Here is an 18,665-nt window from a genome sequence, read left to right on the forward strand (position 1 = left end):
GCGTTCCAATTTTTGTACTTCTCCTCGTCTTCGTTACTTGATTAGTACCTAAGTCCACCGAATAGGTGGGTTTTCATCTAGGTCTAGGGCAGGGAATCTAAACCAAATAATGATATCAAGCCCTACTGATGAGTCTTATGGTTCAGTTTCTCGACGACGAAACCTAATGGATCAAAATGAAGAACATCGTCGTGATTATCATCTAACAATAATAGATATAGCGGGAATACGAGGCTACGAAGAAGAGATAACAACCCACATTTTTTGCATTTTAAATAATTTTGTATTAACTTGTCTCAGATGGTGTCTTCTTTTTTTCTAAGAAAAGCATTTTTTTTTTCATTGAAAATAATAGTAATGTATTTACATGGTTAACGTAAGACAACTGTTTAATTTTTGTAGTTTTTTTCGATAATTTATAGATCTACGAAGTAATTAGTTTCGCATTTCAACTTATGAATAGTTCTTGAATTATTTGTAAAATATATTATTTATTATATAATATTTTAATTGCTGCTTTTTAACGTGATTATCGAATTAAGAGATTTTTTTCTTATTTTACACTAATCATTGGAAATATAATTTTGAAATTGGTCGATAATATGGTGCATTCAAAACAAATTATAAATTTGTAAAAACCAAAAATATAATGAGAATAGATAATCAGTTTAATTTGTTAGATATTACACATAATTTAGGATAATATGCAACATCTACTAGATACACAACACGTTCAACCCTTAAATATGTTTATTACCGACTGTTGCAGACAAATCCACCCTCTGTACGGAGAAAAGGCAGGGCTTTTAGGCTACTGCGATACTGTCGGTAACACAGAAAACTTTCCACCAGCCCCTAATATTGTTGTAGAGGGTGGAAGAATAGAGTTCGTGCGCCCCTCGCAAGATGGCACTACGATACCACGAAGAAATACAATGTCCCGAGGGTCACAAACTTTCAACGATCAGTCGGAAAAATCCGATCCTGCGAAGGTAAGTTTTTCTGATTCTACATAGATACAAAATATATATATCCATTGAGCTTGCGAATATATTAGAATTTAATAATTTAATATTAATAAGCATGAAATATTTCGAACAAAAACTCTCTCTTTCATTTAAAGTTGCTAGATATTTGTTTGATTTCTATATGCGAATTTATAGCTAAACTCTTTACACCCTTCATGTTGTATTCATTAGAGGTAATTGATTTCCTCAATAGGGCGAATTAGAATTTCCATATTAAATTGGATTCTCTCTTTCTTTCTTTTTTTTCTCTTTTTATTTCTCTCTCTCTCTCTCTCTCTCTCTCTCTCTCTCTCTCTCTCTCTCTTTCTCTCTCTATCTCTTTCTCTTTCTCTTTCTCTTTCTTTGCTGATCCTGTCCTCTTAAAGTCAGAGAAGGGAATCGTGCACGTGCCGATACTTGTCGATTATTACGAAATTAACGACATCTTGTGTGCTGTAGAAATTCGTTTACAGAAGGAAGAAGAGGGAAAGGAAGAGAAAGAAATAAAGAGAGAAAGAGATAGAAAATGACAGAGACAGAGACAGAGACAGAGAACGTTAATTTTAACGACTTAATGAAATCTCCGAGAAAGTTGACGCGCCGCATTTATCCCCTCTGTTTCCTTATCTTCTTACTACATCTTTTCACTATATTATGGGAGACCTTCGCAAACATATTAACATTTATGTTGACGATTAATTAACTTTCAATTTTAATTCTTCGATTAAAATCATTCATTCTGAATTGATTGAACCGTTCGTTTTGTGCTTCTCATCTTTTGGTTAATTTTTTTTTCTTTCTCTTTTTTGTTATCCTTTTCTCTTATCAGACTTTGGGTTGAGATTTGAGACTATTCAGTTTTTTTTGATTTATTTGTTCGGATAATAAAGAAAATTAGTCGTCAGTTATGTTATACCTATATATAAGTAAAAAGAAGCACAAGTAACTTTTTGTGTCAATTATTTTCGTATCCATCTTCTTTTTCTTTTTATTGATCTTTAGTTTATATGATATATAAATATAATTAATAATTAAATCGCAGGACGCGACTTTTTAACAGCGTGTACGCATAAATAAATTGGACGTTTTTTTTTTCTTCTTTTCCTTTAAATGCGAAGGGGTTTTAGGCGAAAACGAGTTGTTTTATATCGTGCAAGAGACTTTTCTACCTCCTGAACGTTCTTTTTTTCCCTTTTTTTTTTTGCTTTTTAATTAATGAGGCGCATACCATAGAGAGTCGAATAATGCCGGTTCTTGATAAGGTACCTAGCTCTTGTGATTATACGAATCCCTTCATTACCTTCCTCGAACGGTAGTAGTACCTAGTATAAGAAGAACTACTTTAGGAAAACGTAAGTCGAATAAAACAGGAATAGAAGGGACAAACAAGAGCTGCTGCCTTTGCGACTCGTACACATTTTTTTTTTGATAAGCACACTAATTGGAGGGACGTTCTTTTTAAATCAAGACTACTTACTTTTTCCTCTTATTTTATTTTACTTATTTATATATGTTTGTATTATACTCAAGTATGTTTCCCTTTGGAACGCGGTTCTGAACATCGCAAATACGAGAAATAAAAAAGCCGACAAGATTTTTCTCAAGATGCCGCTAAATTTGATAAAATAATAATCAAATTATGGGATACCAAAGATAAATTAATAACACCTTTTATCTCTATCTTCGTTCTTTTATTCATAATGAAACAGAAGAACAAAATAACAGTTGTATTATATTGTATTACTTTGTTCAAGGTAACGATAATATATATTTTCACGATTGTTGCTAAAACGATAATAATTTCTCCTTGAAATTGTATCGAAATAGTAAAACTCTATAATTGGTAATTGAAAGTGTCAGGAGAGATAGGAGGGGTGGTGACAACAAATTTTACTTCGTATCAACTGAAACGTCGAATGGAAATTTTTACGCTTATATCGATAAATAAAATCAAATAAAAACAAAAAACAAGGAACGGTAGACAAAATAAAATTGGAGAGAATGAGAGATATCGAAAAAGCGTGCAGGGGTTAATCGATAAATCGAAGTAATGAAATCGAAATTCCGTCGGGACAGGATCGATCGGCTCTGCTGGTATTTTGAAACCCCCCGCCCCCCTTATTCTCTACCCCCTCGTAAAATAACGCGTATCGTTTCTCGTTCGCACCAAATTACAACTTGCTTTTTACGTGAAATACAGTCATACAAGTTTCTCTCTCTTTCTCTCTCTGTTGCGCTAGTTGAACGAATACTCAACTGGCAGGTGGTACAGCTATTTGAAAAGAACAGGAAAGGGCAAGCAACCCTTCTCTGTTGCTTTTCTCTCATTCGACACTAAACACGACTGTTTTGATTGACAGAAGCAATAAGCGAAGTCAATACTCTCTCTCTCTCTCTCTTTTTCTATCATCTAACCCTTTCGAAAGTTTTCACTTTTCGATACTTTAGGTTTATGGTGTATAAACGATGTATTAATGTATTATATGTAATTTATTACAGCTGATAAGAATCTATGGAATTCGATTTACGATCTTTTTTTACATCTAATTTTTGTCATCTAAATATTGGAACAATTGAAATATCATTTGTTCTCGTAATTAAATAAAACATTTCGATATTTCTAATAGTATCTTAAAATGTATGGGTTAAATTTATATTAAATATGATTTTAATGAAATTACATTTTCTCGCATTTAAAAATTAATCATAAATTATGGAAATTTATTAATCGTATTTTATGAAATTCTGTTTGAAAATATTTGTGACCCCCCACGGTTTTATTAAAATATAAAATAATTTATTTTTGCCATTGACATCGCGTAGAAATTTAAAGAAAAAGAAAAAAACATCGCGGGATTCGTTTTTACTTGTGAAAATGATGGGGTTCGTAGATTTTTCTTCTGCTTTCCATCCTTCCCCATCCTTTCTTTTTATTATTTTGACACTCGTGAGTATATCCAGCGTAGAAATTTCTTTGTATTTTAATTTTTTTCTTTTTATTCTTGTTCATTCAACTCGCTTTTCCATTGTGTTTCTATCGCGTGAAAAGAGAGTTACTTGCCGAATGAAGGAAAAGCGTTGCGTCAATGTACGTTCGTAAAAAAAAGTAGTACCCTCCCCCCGATTGTTTTACGCGCCATAGTTTTGTTCGTTCGTTCGTTCGCCGATAAAAAATATTCTCTTGAAACGTTAGCTACTTTCGATACGTTTCAGACAGAAGGGTGTGAGAGAGAGAGAGTGTACCATTGTAAAAAATCAGTCGATAGACAAGGGGAACTTTTCGTCGTGAAAGTTAATCGAGAAAAATACGCTCGAATAAATTCAGGATATTTGTTTTTATTTTTCCGATTGAAAAGATTTACAGAACAAAAGTAATTCATTTATAAATTGTCTGACAATGAGTTAATCGTTAAATTAAATACAAATATATATATATAATCTAATTAACATTAAGTTGAATATCAATTAAGTATTATACATTTTTAATAGAATTCTTAAATATACGAAAAATATTGAATTCATTAACACGCAATAATAAATTTTGGATAAGATTTTAATAATATACAAGATGTCTCGTAATATTGTATATGGAACCTATTTCAGAATGAGAATTAAAAAAGGAATGAACAAAAATATAATCTAAACTTGTGTCCTATTCGATCTTATTTCAAAGTTATATTATTAGACATTCAGTATATTATACGTTCGAATAAGGAACATACGTACCATCGTAAAAGTCATCGTATATTATAAAATCTAAGATTTAATAAAATATTGTAAAATATCTTTACACGTTTAGTACATTAACACAATTTTTTTGTTCTCGCAATATATATGAAAATGTTGAAATTGTATTTATTCGCTGATGGAATTCAACTCGTATACTGTACAATGAACGAACTTAGGATGAGGAAATCACAAAATAGCTAACTAATCGCTGGGTGATTTTGAAGAACGCGTTGAAATATTGGCTTTAAGTTTGACGTTTACGTTTAGTCCAGTTGGTCGTTGTTAGCCGGGAGGCATGCAAAACTGGCTTGGTGACTCGCGTTCACACTGGGTAACACATAGTTACGTCTACGTTTATAATCCCTTAACCACCTGCTGGATCTGTCGTTTGTAAAGCCGGAAATTGCGAGTGTATAAGAGAGAAAGAAAGAGAGAGAAACTCTTTGCATTCCTGCAAGCCTAAACGTCTGAAGTAAAAAAATATAAAAATAATAATAATAAAAAAAATAAATAAAAATCAAGACAAGCAAAAAAGGAATAAGAGGATAATCGTTCGTCGTCGACTCGTTGTTGTTGTTGCAAATCGACGACCGGTCGACCTTCGTTATTCGAGAAAAATCTTGTCTCTAACTAAGTATAAGTCAGCTGGGGATACTTTGTAACTATAAATATGACTCATGGTGTGCGACAGATTCGAGATCGTAATAGAACTACACTGTCTCTTTCATCTCGTTTAAAGTTATAGTACAGTTACGAGGTTTGAATTTGTTTTTATCTATTATAATACTACATCAAAACTTTTTCATATAAGTTAATATATATATATATATAAAAAAAGTATTTATACGAGATAATAAAAGTGTTGGTTTCAATAATAATAATGAGATACGTGTGTCTTATGCAATATAATATGCAAGGACAGGTAAAATGACATTTATTTGTTTTATCATGAATAAATAATTTTTATAAAACATTTTGTTGATTTTTATTTTTTTTTTGCAAACGTAGGTACAAGTTTCCTCGGAAGATTTAGCAACAGCGATTTGGCAATTTGCACGCCAAACTGCAACCGACATCGACAAATATGTACAATTCGGCTATACGAAAAGGGTGGCCCTTTGAAGTTCCTGCGGTCTCTTTTCATCTCTCTCTTTTTCTCTCTCTCTCTTTCCCTTCCTCCCTTTCTCTTTCAACAGTATCGATCGAAGTTCGAAAGTAGAAATAAACAAAGAGAAGATAGATACGTGATCGATATTCGAGCAAACTCTAAATTTCTTTTCATATTTGTTCTTTCCTTTTTTTTTTTTTTTTATAATAAACTATGAAAATTATTGTATATTTGAAAACGTGTTAAATAGTCAAATAACTAATAAGACAATTTGCAACCGATAAGCATATTTCTATTAGCATTTAATTTGACTCTATGAATAATTATCTAAACGAAAATTTCAATATGAATAATATTATAATGTATTAATGTGTTATGATAATATAATAATGATATTTTAAAATTATTATATTATGATAATAATATATTCTAATAAATTTGAATATGATCGAGACAGTATCGAGCATTAAATTATAATCACGTATGATATTAATATTGTATAATATTATATTATGTATAATAGAAATAGATAATGACATATCGAATACCAATGATATCAATACGAAATATTCGTTTTGCGTTTTGAGTAATAAATACTCATCAGTCTAATATTATTTTATTAATATACTATATACTATACTTAATATATATTTGAATTGATTGAAAAGGTTTCGAGCATAATATAAAATAAAAACGAAATTTTTCACTTTTATTTTTCGACATAGTCTTCAAACTTTTCAAAAAAATAAAATTAATTTCTTTAAATTATTTAAAAAAAATATTAGAATTTCTAAATCGATTTTATTTGTTAATTATTCGTAACACTCGGTTTATTCGAAGTAAATAAATTTGACTAATGATCGATCCAGATTTAGAATTTAATCGTTTCAGGGAAATCAATACGTTTATCGGTGTCATATATAAATGTATCAGTGAGTGACACGTGCATAGGGAATTCACGATTGGATTGATTAGCCTAATTATTCGTCGTTCTATCGCCATTCCTGTCGCTATTAACGTCAGTAATCCCCTTGATCTCGTCCCCTTTCTCCTTTTACCCTTTCGACACTCTCTCTCTCTCTATCTCTCTTTTTCTCTCAATCGTAATTTTCTGTACAATTTGCATAGGATTGCAGAAAATCACGGCACGTTCTGTACGAATTAATTTCCAATCGAATTATTAACATTTTCTGATGCCATTTATTTAATACAAATCAAAATGAATGATATTCCTGTCGTGGACAAATTTACGAAAGATATACGCAACTATCGAATTATTATAATAATTTTCAGCATATAAAATATCATTTGCAAATAAATGAAAAACAATTATTAATTTTGTAGGTTATCTGTGAAAAGAATAAAAACAAAAATAAGATGAGCGTATAAGAAAAGTTAATAATGGAAAAGAAGTATTATTTATTAACGTTGGAAAGCGATGGAATGGTTACATACTAGAATATCACAATGATTTTATTTTTATCCTTTCGATTCGATAAATTATGATTAAACTGGTGTTACCGGTTGTCTTCTTAAGTATGATTAATAATGGTTACATCGTCTCGCTAATATAATATGTGACGAACGACGATGCGAATAATTCTCATTTGCATCTATATGCAGTTACTTTACAAAGGATTTATATATATGCATTGAAATTTATTTATCGAAGAACTTGCAGGTGTATAGTATCATCCTGAATAAAAATCGTAATTTCTAACGAAGCTCCTGGCCTGGAGCGATTAATCGTTGCTATTAAAAATTGGCAAATGTCTACCTGTGTTTTCTATATCTTGTTTCTCCTCGTGTTTTCAACCATTTCGTTCGTTTTCACGATTGGTTGAATCCAAATAAACAAACAGAAAGTAGAAAGAAAAAAAAAACCAACAAAATGATTACCCCTTTTTTTTTTTATTTTTTTCTTTAAGCAAAATTGGATGTTACAATGCGTATTGTTATTCTTCAATAGTATTGACAATTACACGTGTATTACTTTTGGTCGAATAAATTTAAAAACACGAAAAGGATATTATTTATCTCGTTTTTTCTCCGTAAAATTTGGTCCCCCCCAAAACGATGTAAACAAAATAATTTATTTTTTTTTATCGAACAGGTAAGCAAAAATATATATATAAAAGAGTTTATTAATGCCTATAAGATATAATAAAAATTCAAAGTTACAAATATAAAAAGACAAAAAATAATACAAAATAAAGAAAAAACCATTTGATATATATTACGAACAAATCAATCCAATTATTTTTGATTGTTTTGCGATAGAATATAAAATTCGATAGAAGAATTAAACAAAAAAGATAAAATAAAAAAGTGTCATTTTGGACTAACAAAATATAGGCACAATACAATGTTCAATGTTATTTGTTTAAAAGGAAAATATTGAAAAGTGATCGATTTTACGTTGAATAAGTGAGTCGATAGCGCATATACCAAATGCGATTGTGACTAGTAGAGAGGGAGGTAGAGGTAGAGGTAGAGAAAGAGGTTGCCTCGGGTCGTACAGGTGGTCGGCTAATAATAGCTCTTTTACGTTGGCACGAGTAACGCGTGCTTGAGCTCTCGCACGCGAGTAGGATCTAGCCATGGCAGATCTATCAGTAGTCGTTGTTAGCAGCACCACAGACTAACAGCTACTTGATATGCCATACATATGTATGTTATGTATATATATACATATAAATATATATGTATATACAAGTGTTAAGCATTTTCGAATTGCTTCATTTAGAGTACTATCAATAAAAAATATTCAAACTGAATCAATTTTTTCCTTTTTTTTTTTATTTTTTTTTTTTATTTTTAGTTCAAGCAAATATACTCGGTAAATTAATTTCTTTATTTATTTTCCAACTATGATATTTTCGAACATTTGTGACCTATTTTTTTGGTTAAATACGAATGGTAAAATATGTGAATATTTTTGTTCGTATCGTGAGGAACCTTTTTCTTTTTTTTCTTCGCATATTTATTTAAAACTTCTATTTCTCGGTTGTATCCAATTTGTATTCCTTATGTTTTTATTCGTTTTAAGCGTGTGCTTGTATTTCTTTAAAACACTTTTTCCTTATTTTATGTTGTTTTATCGAATTTTATTGAACATGACAAATAATTTATCGATAGAAAGATTTTGGTCACAGTATTTAGAATACGGAATAGATTTCTATTAGGATTTATAAATATTCATCCAATTTTAATGGCAAATGAATTTCTTCAACGTTCGCGTTAATATAATTTTTGGTATTATTTCATTTTTCTAATAGGACACCTTTGAACCTTCAGTACGAAACAAAAATTAGTTCTATCTTTCTTTTACTTTCTTTCTTTATCTCTTCTATAGAAACGTTCACATATGCTCGTGTCTTGCTGATGTTAGTGCTGGTACTGGTGCTGGTGCTGGTGCTGGTGCTGGTGCTGGACATTAAGCAGGAAGAGAGACGCATCCTAATCATTGTTAATTAACATTTATGGAGACACGTACACAGAGACTTTCGCTCCTCTCTCCTGCGATGCGTTTCCTAACCAGACTGTGCTATAGGATTTAACGTCATAAGTGACATAAGCCGTTGGAGAGGCGCAAAATACCCACTATATCAAAGTGAATGTTAGTACCATCTTCTATGCTATCGTCTTTCCACTCCCTTGCATCCATTACTCTCTAATTGAAGCTGTGAACACACACAGAGATAGAAAGAGAGAGAAAGAAAATAACAGAAATGAAGAAAAATAAAAAAGAATTAAAAAGATCAGTAATATATTGATGCAATCTGGTCGATAAATAAAATAAATACGATAATCGATTTATTCCGATGAAAAGATTAACATTTAATACGTTGACGTTGACCATGTACCACCACCGGTGACTCATAAGTGAATTTATCATCAAGCGGCGTCTATAATCGGTGATTCGCAATGGATAGTTTTGTAAATGAATTTTGTAATTATCTATTTTTCTATTTTATTATATGTGAAAATTTTAATTACGTATTTGCCGCATCATTCGGTTCATCGTAGCAGATGATTTTTTATCGTCGCCAGATAAAGCGAGGAAAGAAAGAAAGAAAGAAAGAAAAATATACATAACACCGTTGGCACGTTGACAAGCGTTAAAACTTATCTCGGCGAATTAAAATTCTAATGTTTCAGGAGACAGTAATTCATTTGATAGTGAATTAGCCCACGTCGAGCTTCCCTTTCACGTTCGATAGACGTTACCAAAGCTAATATCTTCGTTTAAACGCTAACAAGATGTATCCTTTAACCTGTTTCATGTAAACGAAGGTATCGAACCTATTTCGTGTTAAAAGGATACCGAAAATAACACGATTCCTTTGATCTCTTCTAGAACAGCTGGAGAGAAGGGAGGGGGTGGAGTAGGGGGTTATTTAAAATGCAGATAATCCCGAATCGAGATGTAGGTATACTTTGTAGGATAGAACAATGCTCAGCCGTTCACGCGTTTCTGCCCTTCGAAAGCGGAGATCAAAGATCGAAGCGTGCCGTTCCAAGCGGTTGTGTTGTGCCACGCTAGGCTCCAGCTCGAAGCTACACTTTTTTTCTCCCTTTTTATTTTTTTTTTCTTTTCTTTTTCCCTCCAAACCTAACTCTCGTACCGCCCTTTTAGCCGCAGCCAACGAATTTCCATAAATCTACCCTCGGCTTTAGAGCAGCAAGCAGCAGCCATTTCTATCCCTACTTTTCTATACCTATCCAATCCCGATCCCAATCCGTGTTCGTGTCAAGATCATCGAACAATTTTTGACAAAGTACACTTGATTTTGATTTTATTAATATGCATCTTTTTTTGGTTGTTGTTTTATCGCCTATAAATATATTAGATTGAAAATTCGTCTGGATTTCACCCTTTGAAAGGTATAGTCTACTTTTTTTAACTTCTCAAACCAATGAACTTTGTAAGACGTCAATGTAACTAACTTCCAACTATAAACTTCATACTTGACGCGAACGCGTATAAGTATGATAAAATATTCTAAAAATCAATTAATTTATTGCGAATATTAATTGAACAAAAAAAGAAGAAAATTGACCGAACGTTAGTTCAACGAGAAACGTTCAATTAATAAGATTTAATGTAAGAGAAACGATATAAAATTACGTTGCAATCGTTATAATAAAGATTAGTAAAGATGATTCGTAGAATACGTTATCAGTTTCAAAGGTGTTACATAATAATAATAATTATTATTATTAGAGAGATATTTATCTGTAGGTCGAGACGAACGACGTACGTTCGCTTAAAGGGCTCCGGAGCCGCGACAGGAAGCATCGATCCTGTCTGCCTGCCGGGTGCATCGTACACCAGGAATCCTGGTATCTCTCAGTCTCTCTCTCTCTCTGTTCCTCTCACACTTTCACACACTCTCTCTCTCTCTCTCTCTCTCTCTCTCTCTCTCTCTCTCTTCCAGCCAGTCTGGCATCGGCTCTAGCACCGGCTCCGCCGTGTTCGCGTTACGAACCGGCTTTACGTCCCGACACCCTCTACCAGAATTCATTAGCCCGTCCCACCTCGATTTCTGTCGGAGGCTTTACTAAAAAAGACTCCAAAGAGATTTTAATTGGCTACTTCGACGTCCGTCGCCGGTAGCCAGACCGTAGGAGAAGCGTCGCGACGAGTGCGCAAAACCTTTTTCCCTTTTTCCTTCGACCTTCTTCTTTTTCTCGATAAAGAGAATATCAAACTATTCTTTTCTTTTTTTTCTCTCTCCTCTTATTCTTTTTCTTTGCATTCTTTTCTCTTCTCTCATTTCTCTAACTCCATAAGTTCCAAAATTAATCCGATCTATCTTCAAAAAAAAAAAAAGTATTATTACCTTCGTCAAATTTTTGTTTCTTTTTTTTTTTTTTCCTTCTATCGCAAATTATGCGACTCTAATCGTTTAACTTACTCGTATAATAGAAAACTTATCGTGTAATATTATAATAGAAAGAAAATTAGCATCGATGATAAGAAAATAACACGTGGGAATATATTTCGTTTACTTTGTTTTAACAATTTTTTCACGACCAATTGACCAATGTTTGTAGGTAAAAAAATAAAATAGATTTACATTTTAAAAATATGAAACAAATCCATAGAAAATAAATGTGTATTCCATACTTGTTGAACATTACATCCACGTATATTCAAATATCCTATAAATCTTACGTCAAAGATCCTATCGTACTTGGTTTCAACAAAAATAAAGATACGCAAAAGAAACATAAATAAAAATGTCTACGAATACGAATTCCATCTTTATATTATATACCATTCCATGCTTACTTTTATTCAATATATTATTATTATTGTTACACACATGATTTAAAAAAAGAAGGCTAAATAAAATCACCTTTCATATAAATAAATCTTACACGTGAGATATTCTATAGGACAATGTTTTCTGCACGCCAGCAGGAGAGATACGATCGGAAGGATTCTCTTGAATCAGTGTTGCGTTGCACTCCTCTGATTCCTCCCATGCCTTCCACCTTCTATATATATCGTTCTCTGTCTAACAACAAGAAAAGGGGGGAAACCACCGGCGTCGGCGACGACGACGGCGACCGGTCCTCCTCATCTAGGAGAATAACGTTATCGGTCGGACAGCGTGTCTGGGTTACGTCTACCCTAAACCATCTTTCCCATCCCATCCCATTTCTCGGCATTCCTCGTTTCTCTCAATTTCAGACTTTGAGACGCGCCAGCACCCTCCGCGCCAGCACCCTCCGCGCCTGCACCCTCCGCGCCAGCACCCTCCGCGCGACCAGTCACGCGCGTCCTCCAAAAGATAAGACTCGGTAGCTCGTTGACAACCTTGAACAATGCCAGCTACCGCAATACTTTACACCAGATCTTTCACGATTTATGATTACGTTTTTCTTTTTTTCTCTTATTACGTGCTTTTTTTTAACGAACATCTATTTTATCTATATGCGAAATAATTCATATATTCTATATTGTATTTTGGTATGTAAATATAATATATCAATATAGTTTATACATATATATATAATAATAATAATAATAAATAAATAATTATTTTACTTATTAATATTATTATTATGATAGTAGTAGTAGTAGTAGTAACGACAAGTAATTTTGGATTTATTTTCTTTTTCGATTATTTCATTATCGTTATTTATTACTTAATTATATTATTCCAATTAACACATACCTATTATTAATAATTAATTTCTTAATATATGGAAAATGAATCTACGAGTTTATTATTAAATTTAAGGGATGATAGAGAAGATCATTACGAACCAAATTCACGTAGGGACGAGACGACCCGTGTCCGCAAACGTTTCGTTTCAGTAATTACAGAACGTGATACATGTGCTAACAGGTCTAAATAACATTTCAGAATAATAAACGAAAACGTTCGTTATTTCATCAAAGGCTATATTAAAGACAAAACAATGATTAATTATGACCACTTTAAATTAGATTACAAATAGTGGTTAGAGAAAGCATTCTGACAACGAACATTTAAATGTTTCCGGACGGTGGTTCCTACATGAAAGTTAATATTCATAATGATTATCTTTTATCGTACCTAAAAGTTTTATAAAAAAAAATACGTAGAATAATATTTGTTTCATTTCTTATCCATCATGATTTTGATATTTACAATGCAAATCAAATATTCCCATTACAGATGTTCTTTGGAATAAATTCCACAAATACGTTTTACTTCTGAGAAAAAGAAAATGAAAGTTCAAGTTAAATGGACGAAAAATCACATTTTGGCAACCCCTTTGGAAAGTATTCTGGGAATTTTTTTCTTTTTTTTTTTTTTCCTACGAAATCGATATACATACCTACAATATAACGCCCACCGATAATAATGGATGGTATTAAGGTTTTCTTCGAAATATCGTAAACCTAGCTATCGAGCTCGTCTTGTAATTTGTCAGTCGTCGCTTTTCGTTAGGTAGGAGGGACAAAATAAATATGTTTTTGTCGATGGCAAACGGAAGAGACTAAAATAGGGAGAAGAAAAAGAAAACTCTTCTAGTTTCGTGACTTTCGCAAGTATCGATGTTTATAATATATCTAATCCTTGTTTACATACATAGTATGACGTAGAGAAAAAGAATGATCTCTTTCTGAAAACGAAGAGAGAGAGAAAAAGACAGAGAGAACTTGAAAACAAAAAATACAAAGATCTAACTTTAAATGCAATTTTACGCGTCTAAAGTCAAGTCGCATTTTCATTTGGTCTCGTTCAATTTCATGCATATAGCAGCGTGCACCGAGTCGATCATTGCTGCCAATCGTTGCTGAGGAATTCATTAGCAGGAGAAACGAAGAAGAGGCTGAACGAGTAAAAGAGAGAGAGAGAGAGAGAGAGAGAGAGAGAGAGAGAGAGAGAGAGAGAGAGAGGAGGAGGGAGGTGGAGGAAAGCGATAGGAGGGTGAAATACGAGGGAGCAACAAAACCGAGCTACCCTGCGTGCTGCGTACGTTCGTTGGGGGAGACTCTCGTGGACAATCGAAGGCGAAATCGATAACTCATCGTACGCGTCCGTCGACACTCTCTCTCTCTTTCTCTTTCGTTTCCTCTCTTTCACTCTATGACGGTGTCAATCACGCGATGTTATCGTCGTTGGTCGACCGGCGACGACGTTTATCGGTTCGACGAACCAACGAACGAAACATTTTTCTCTGCACGACTCTAGAGATACGCATGATTTTTAATGTTTACATTATATGCATCTAAATAATTATTCGGACAAATGTTATTCATATATATATATATATATATTTTTGAATATTATGGGCGAATGAATGTTGTATCTCGCGTATCTAACGATAATAGCTAATCCCCATTTAAAACAGTTCCTTACCTTTGTTACTTTTATTTTTCTTATTTTTCTAAACGAAAATATAAAATTCGAAAGAACTTTATTATCATCTCTATTATTCTTTTTTTCTTTCTTATTCGCGTCAAAGTAGTATAACAACTAATAAGAGAAACAACAATAAGAACACGCGGGTTTAACGTTGAGTAGGTAGGTAGAGGTAGGCATTACGATTTAAAACGAACGTTTCCCCTCCCTCAAAGAATCCTAATGTTCTTGAACGTCCTATAAATTTTCCTTACAGTCTGCCGTTTACGCATGCTAAGAGAAAATAATTTATGGATCATAATCTTGACGTTGATCTAGCCATTACCGCATAATATGCAAATACGAAGACAAGATATGTAGATAAAAGTGAATAAGAAAGATAAATTCTTTTTCAAAAACACACAATCTCATTTGCGTGTAGTTGAATTTTCGAAAAAAAAAAAAAAAAAAAAATGGGAGACGCTTTCTTTCGCTTGTTTAAATATTCGAAAAATTAATGCACTAGGTGCGTTTTAAAACATATAATAAGAAGCACAATTATTATAAATCAAAATATAAATGTAAATAATGCATTGTTATTACAATTAAAATGTTACAAATGGAACCCTTTTATTCGGTACCTCATCTTGAAAATAAAAATAAAACGATATAATTTAGCATTGAAATATTTATAATTAATTCTAAATTAAAGAAAATATGAAGATCTTATTAAAGTCTAGTTCATGGTTATTTTGAATAATTTCAATTATATTTAAATTATGTACAATTTAATTACAGTTATTTTTACTTTTATTTTTTTTTTAGTTTGTTAACTACTATCATGTTTCTCAATATTTTATTTGCTTTTAAATTGGAGTATCCGTATCCGAGGATCATACTGTACTATCATACTGTAACCACTTTAAAAAATATCTACCTATATAGTGTACATGATTAGTATACTCATAAATCACAGTTAACTAGTTCATTAAAATACTGGAGGTGTGTTCTATTGTATTCGAAAAAATTGTTTTTTAGGACAGTGTCGTTGACTGTTCGAAAGAAATGAATCTTGTTACTTTCTTCTTTATTTTAGTTTGCTATAACGTTAGATATTATCCTCGATTCTTCTAGAAGGATCCGGCTAAACGTTGCCCAGAGAGAGAACAGGATCTATGGGGGCCGCAAAAGACTCGTGGAAAGGCTATTATGGTGGTATTAAAACGACATTCGAAAGCTCGCGAGATCGCTGCTGGTTTTCACCCTCCTTCCGTTTCAGCCCGTTCTCTTTCCTTTCCTTTTTCCTTCCCCCTTTTTTTTTTCCCTTTCCTACCCAAGTTGTCTCTAATATCGCTGTACCTCGCTGTCCATTTCTTTGTCCCTCTTTCTCTTTCCTCTCCTCGCAACCATTAAAACATTTTACGACGTCGTAAAGTCGCGGATCGACGTTGCTCCGACCTTTCCCTCTTCCCAACTTTTTTTTCTTTTTAATTTTCTTTTTTTTTCTTTTCTCTCTTCATTTATTTTTAATCTGTTAAACGGAGAGATTTTCAATCAGTTAATGCGAATTATTCATTTCCGTTTAGATAAATATTCGAACGATTTATTGCGAAGAATGTAATAAAAATAATTGAAAAATTTGTTTCCCAAATTATTATTATTATTATTATTATTATTATTATTTATTTAATGCTGATTTTTTTCTTTTTAGTATAGAATATATTACCGATATTTTATTCTCTCAAAATAAAATTATACCATGTAATATGTTCATAGTTTATAAGTAAATACTTCCATTAGACGATATATTTAACACAATTATATACACATTATATATGTAATACATTTATATATAATACAATTATACCATGTTATACGTTCATAATTTATGAGTAAATACTTCCATTAGACGATACATCACAATATACAAGAATAATATCGTTATAGCAACATTAACTATACATATATCGGCCATAATTTAGAATTAAATCAACCTACTTAAATACGTACGTACGTACACATACCTATTAAAGAAACATTTAAAAAATAAAAAAAATGGGTAGAAAAACATATATCTTCTTATTACGTAAGATAACGACATCCCACGCATATGAATTCATTCTATCTCTTCGTAAAAATCTGTTAACGTTCATTTCCTTTCTACCTTTTACGAACGCGAGTTATTAAAAAGAAAAAAATAATTATAACAATAATGTTCCATAACTTTCTCTCTCTCTCTTTCTTTCTTAAACTTAATCATAAAACAATAACACATGATAAGAGAAAAAAGAACAACAACAAAAATACAAATTCTTCTTCTTCCTTTCCTCGATTAATTTTTTGTTGTCTTTTAATGTAAAACAAAATACTTCCTTTATTTTTTTTTAATTCACGGTCTCCTCCTCCTCCTCCACCTCCTTCTACCCGGTATTGCTAATAAGAATTGACACTGAGATAACGGAAATCGCGCGCGAGCGATGGAACAACTCTCGAGTAACTAACGAGACCAGTCGAAACGCACACAAAGGGTATTATTTTCCCGATAGGATTGAATGGATCGCCCGAATCCCATTCATTGTCAGTCAGAGAGAGAGAAAACTTTCCCTCGGCGGCTTCCGCCCACGCGAACCCTATACCTACATACCATACGTGCATACATGCATACGTAGATATTTACAACGAGGACTCGTACGTATGTATACGCGAATAAACCCACACACATACACGACAAGCCCACCTACGTGGATACACGTGTACACTCTTGCTCGTGCAGTATTTCACTCGGGCAATTTAAACTGGTTATTTGCCGGGCGACACGCGAGGCACCTGGTCTCTCCCTACCCCCTACCCTCTACCCCCTAAACCACCACCTCCTCTTCCTCACCTCTCCACCAACCCTACAACCCATCTGCACGACCGAATATCCCGCCAAAAACCAGCTGCGTTCCTATTTCCCCCCCCCCTTTTTTCACCAATTGTACTGAATCCTCCCCTGCCCACCCTAAAACCAGCAGCTATCCTCCTTTTTCTTCATTTCCTCTCTTGTTTTTCTAATTTTTTTGATAAACTTTTTAACTACTTCGGAGATCTCGTTAAAAATTGTCAACAACCAAAGTCCCCTCCCCACCTGCCTGTATATCCCATCAATCGTGCGAACGAACAGACTCGTTTTTGAAATTTCTAAAAATGTAATACTGTTTCTCTGTGTTTGGTTTCCTTTATTTCTTTCGTTCATATTTGTAACGTTGACAGTATTGTCGTTATGTTTATAATTTTATTATGCATATTTAAATACTCATATGCATTTAATGTGCACACCGTAGTCAGATTGATATAATTAATATTCGAATGATAATTGGAATCAAATATAATTGACTATTGAAGTCATTGATTTATACCACATATATTATATAATATTATTAACGAAGCGTGTAAAGCCGTACATGTGTTGAGATATATTATTTGAAGTAATAAGATGCAAACACCGAAACCAATGTGTTTAATTGCCGGTCAGAATTAATCAACTTTTTTTTAGTAATTTAATCATTTTCAGACATTTAGATCATCTATCTTTAATTGTAATATCCATTTTTACTTACATATATATATATAAGTTTCTCGTTTATGATTACAAATATAAATAAAATAAAGAAATAATAATAATGAAATATATTAATTTTTGCTTACGTATACTGCTTTCTCGTTTACGATAAAAAAAAAGACCTAAATAATAAAAATAATAATTATATATTATTCATTTTTACTTACTCACGTATATTACTACTTTCTCGTTTACAATTACAAAAAAATAAATAATATCTCTCTCTCTCTCTCTCTCTCTCTCTCTCTCTGGGTTTTTCTTTCACCCGCTTTCCATTTCTTCTCAATCGGCGCTCAATCGCCTCCATTTCGAAAGTTAAAATTACGAAGCAAAAAAGGAAGACGTGGAAAGGGAGGGATCCGGTAGGAAAC

The 18,665-nt window shown here is 32.5% G+C and overlaps 1 protein-coding gene across 6 annotated transcripts in view; it reads left to right on the top strand.

Annotated features, from left to right (window-relative positions):
* The window catches only part of LOC106783761, a 130,020-nt gene that overhangs the window by 57,825 nt on the left and 53,530 nt on the right, over positions 1–18,665 (top strand). For all 6 annotated transcript variants that reach the window (XM_014742580.1, XM_014742579.1, XM_014742583.1 and 3 more), the window contains exon 4: positions 770–992. In XM_014742580.1, coding sequence (XP_014598066.1) covers positions 770–992 — 223 coding nt within the window. The remainder of the gene's footprint in view (positions 1–769; positions 993–18,665) is intronic.

This window comes from Polistes canadensis, unplaced genomic scaffold, assembly GCF_001313835.1.
Source record: "Polistes canadensis isolate GaletaPanama2010 unplaced genomic scaffold, ASM131383v1 scaffold_25, whole genome shotgun sequence".
Taxonomy (NCBI): domain Eukaryota; kingdom Metazoa; phylum Arthropoda; class Insecta; order Hymenoptera; family Vespidae; genus Polistes; species Polistes canadensis.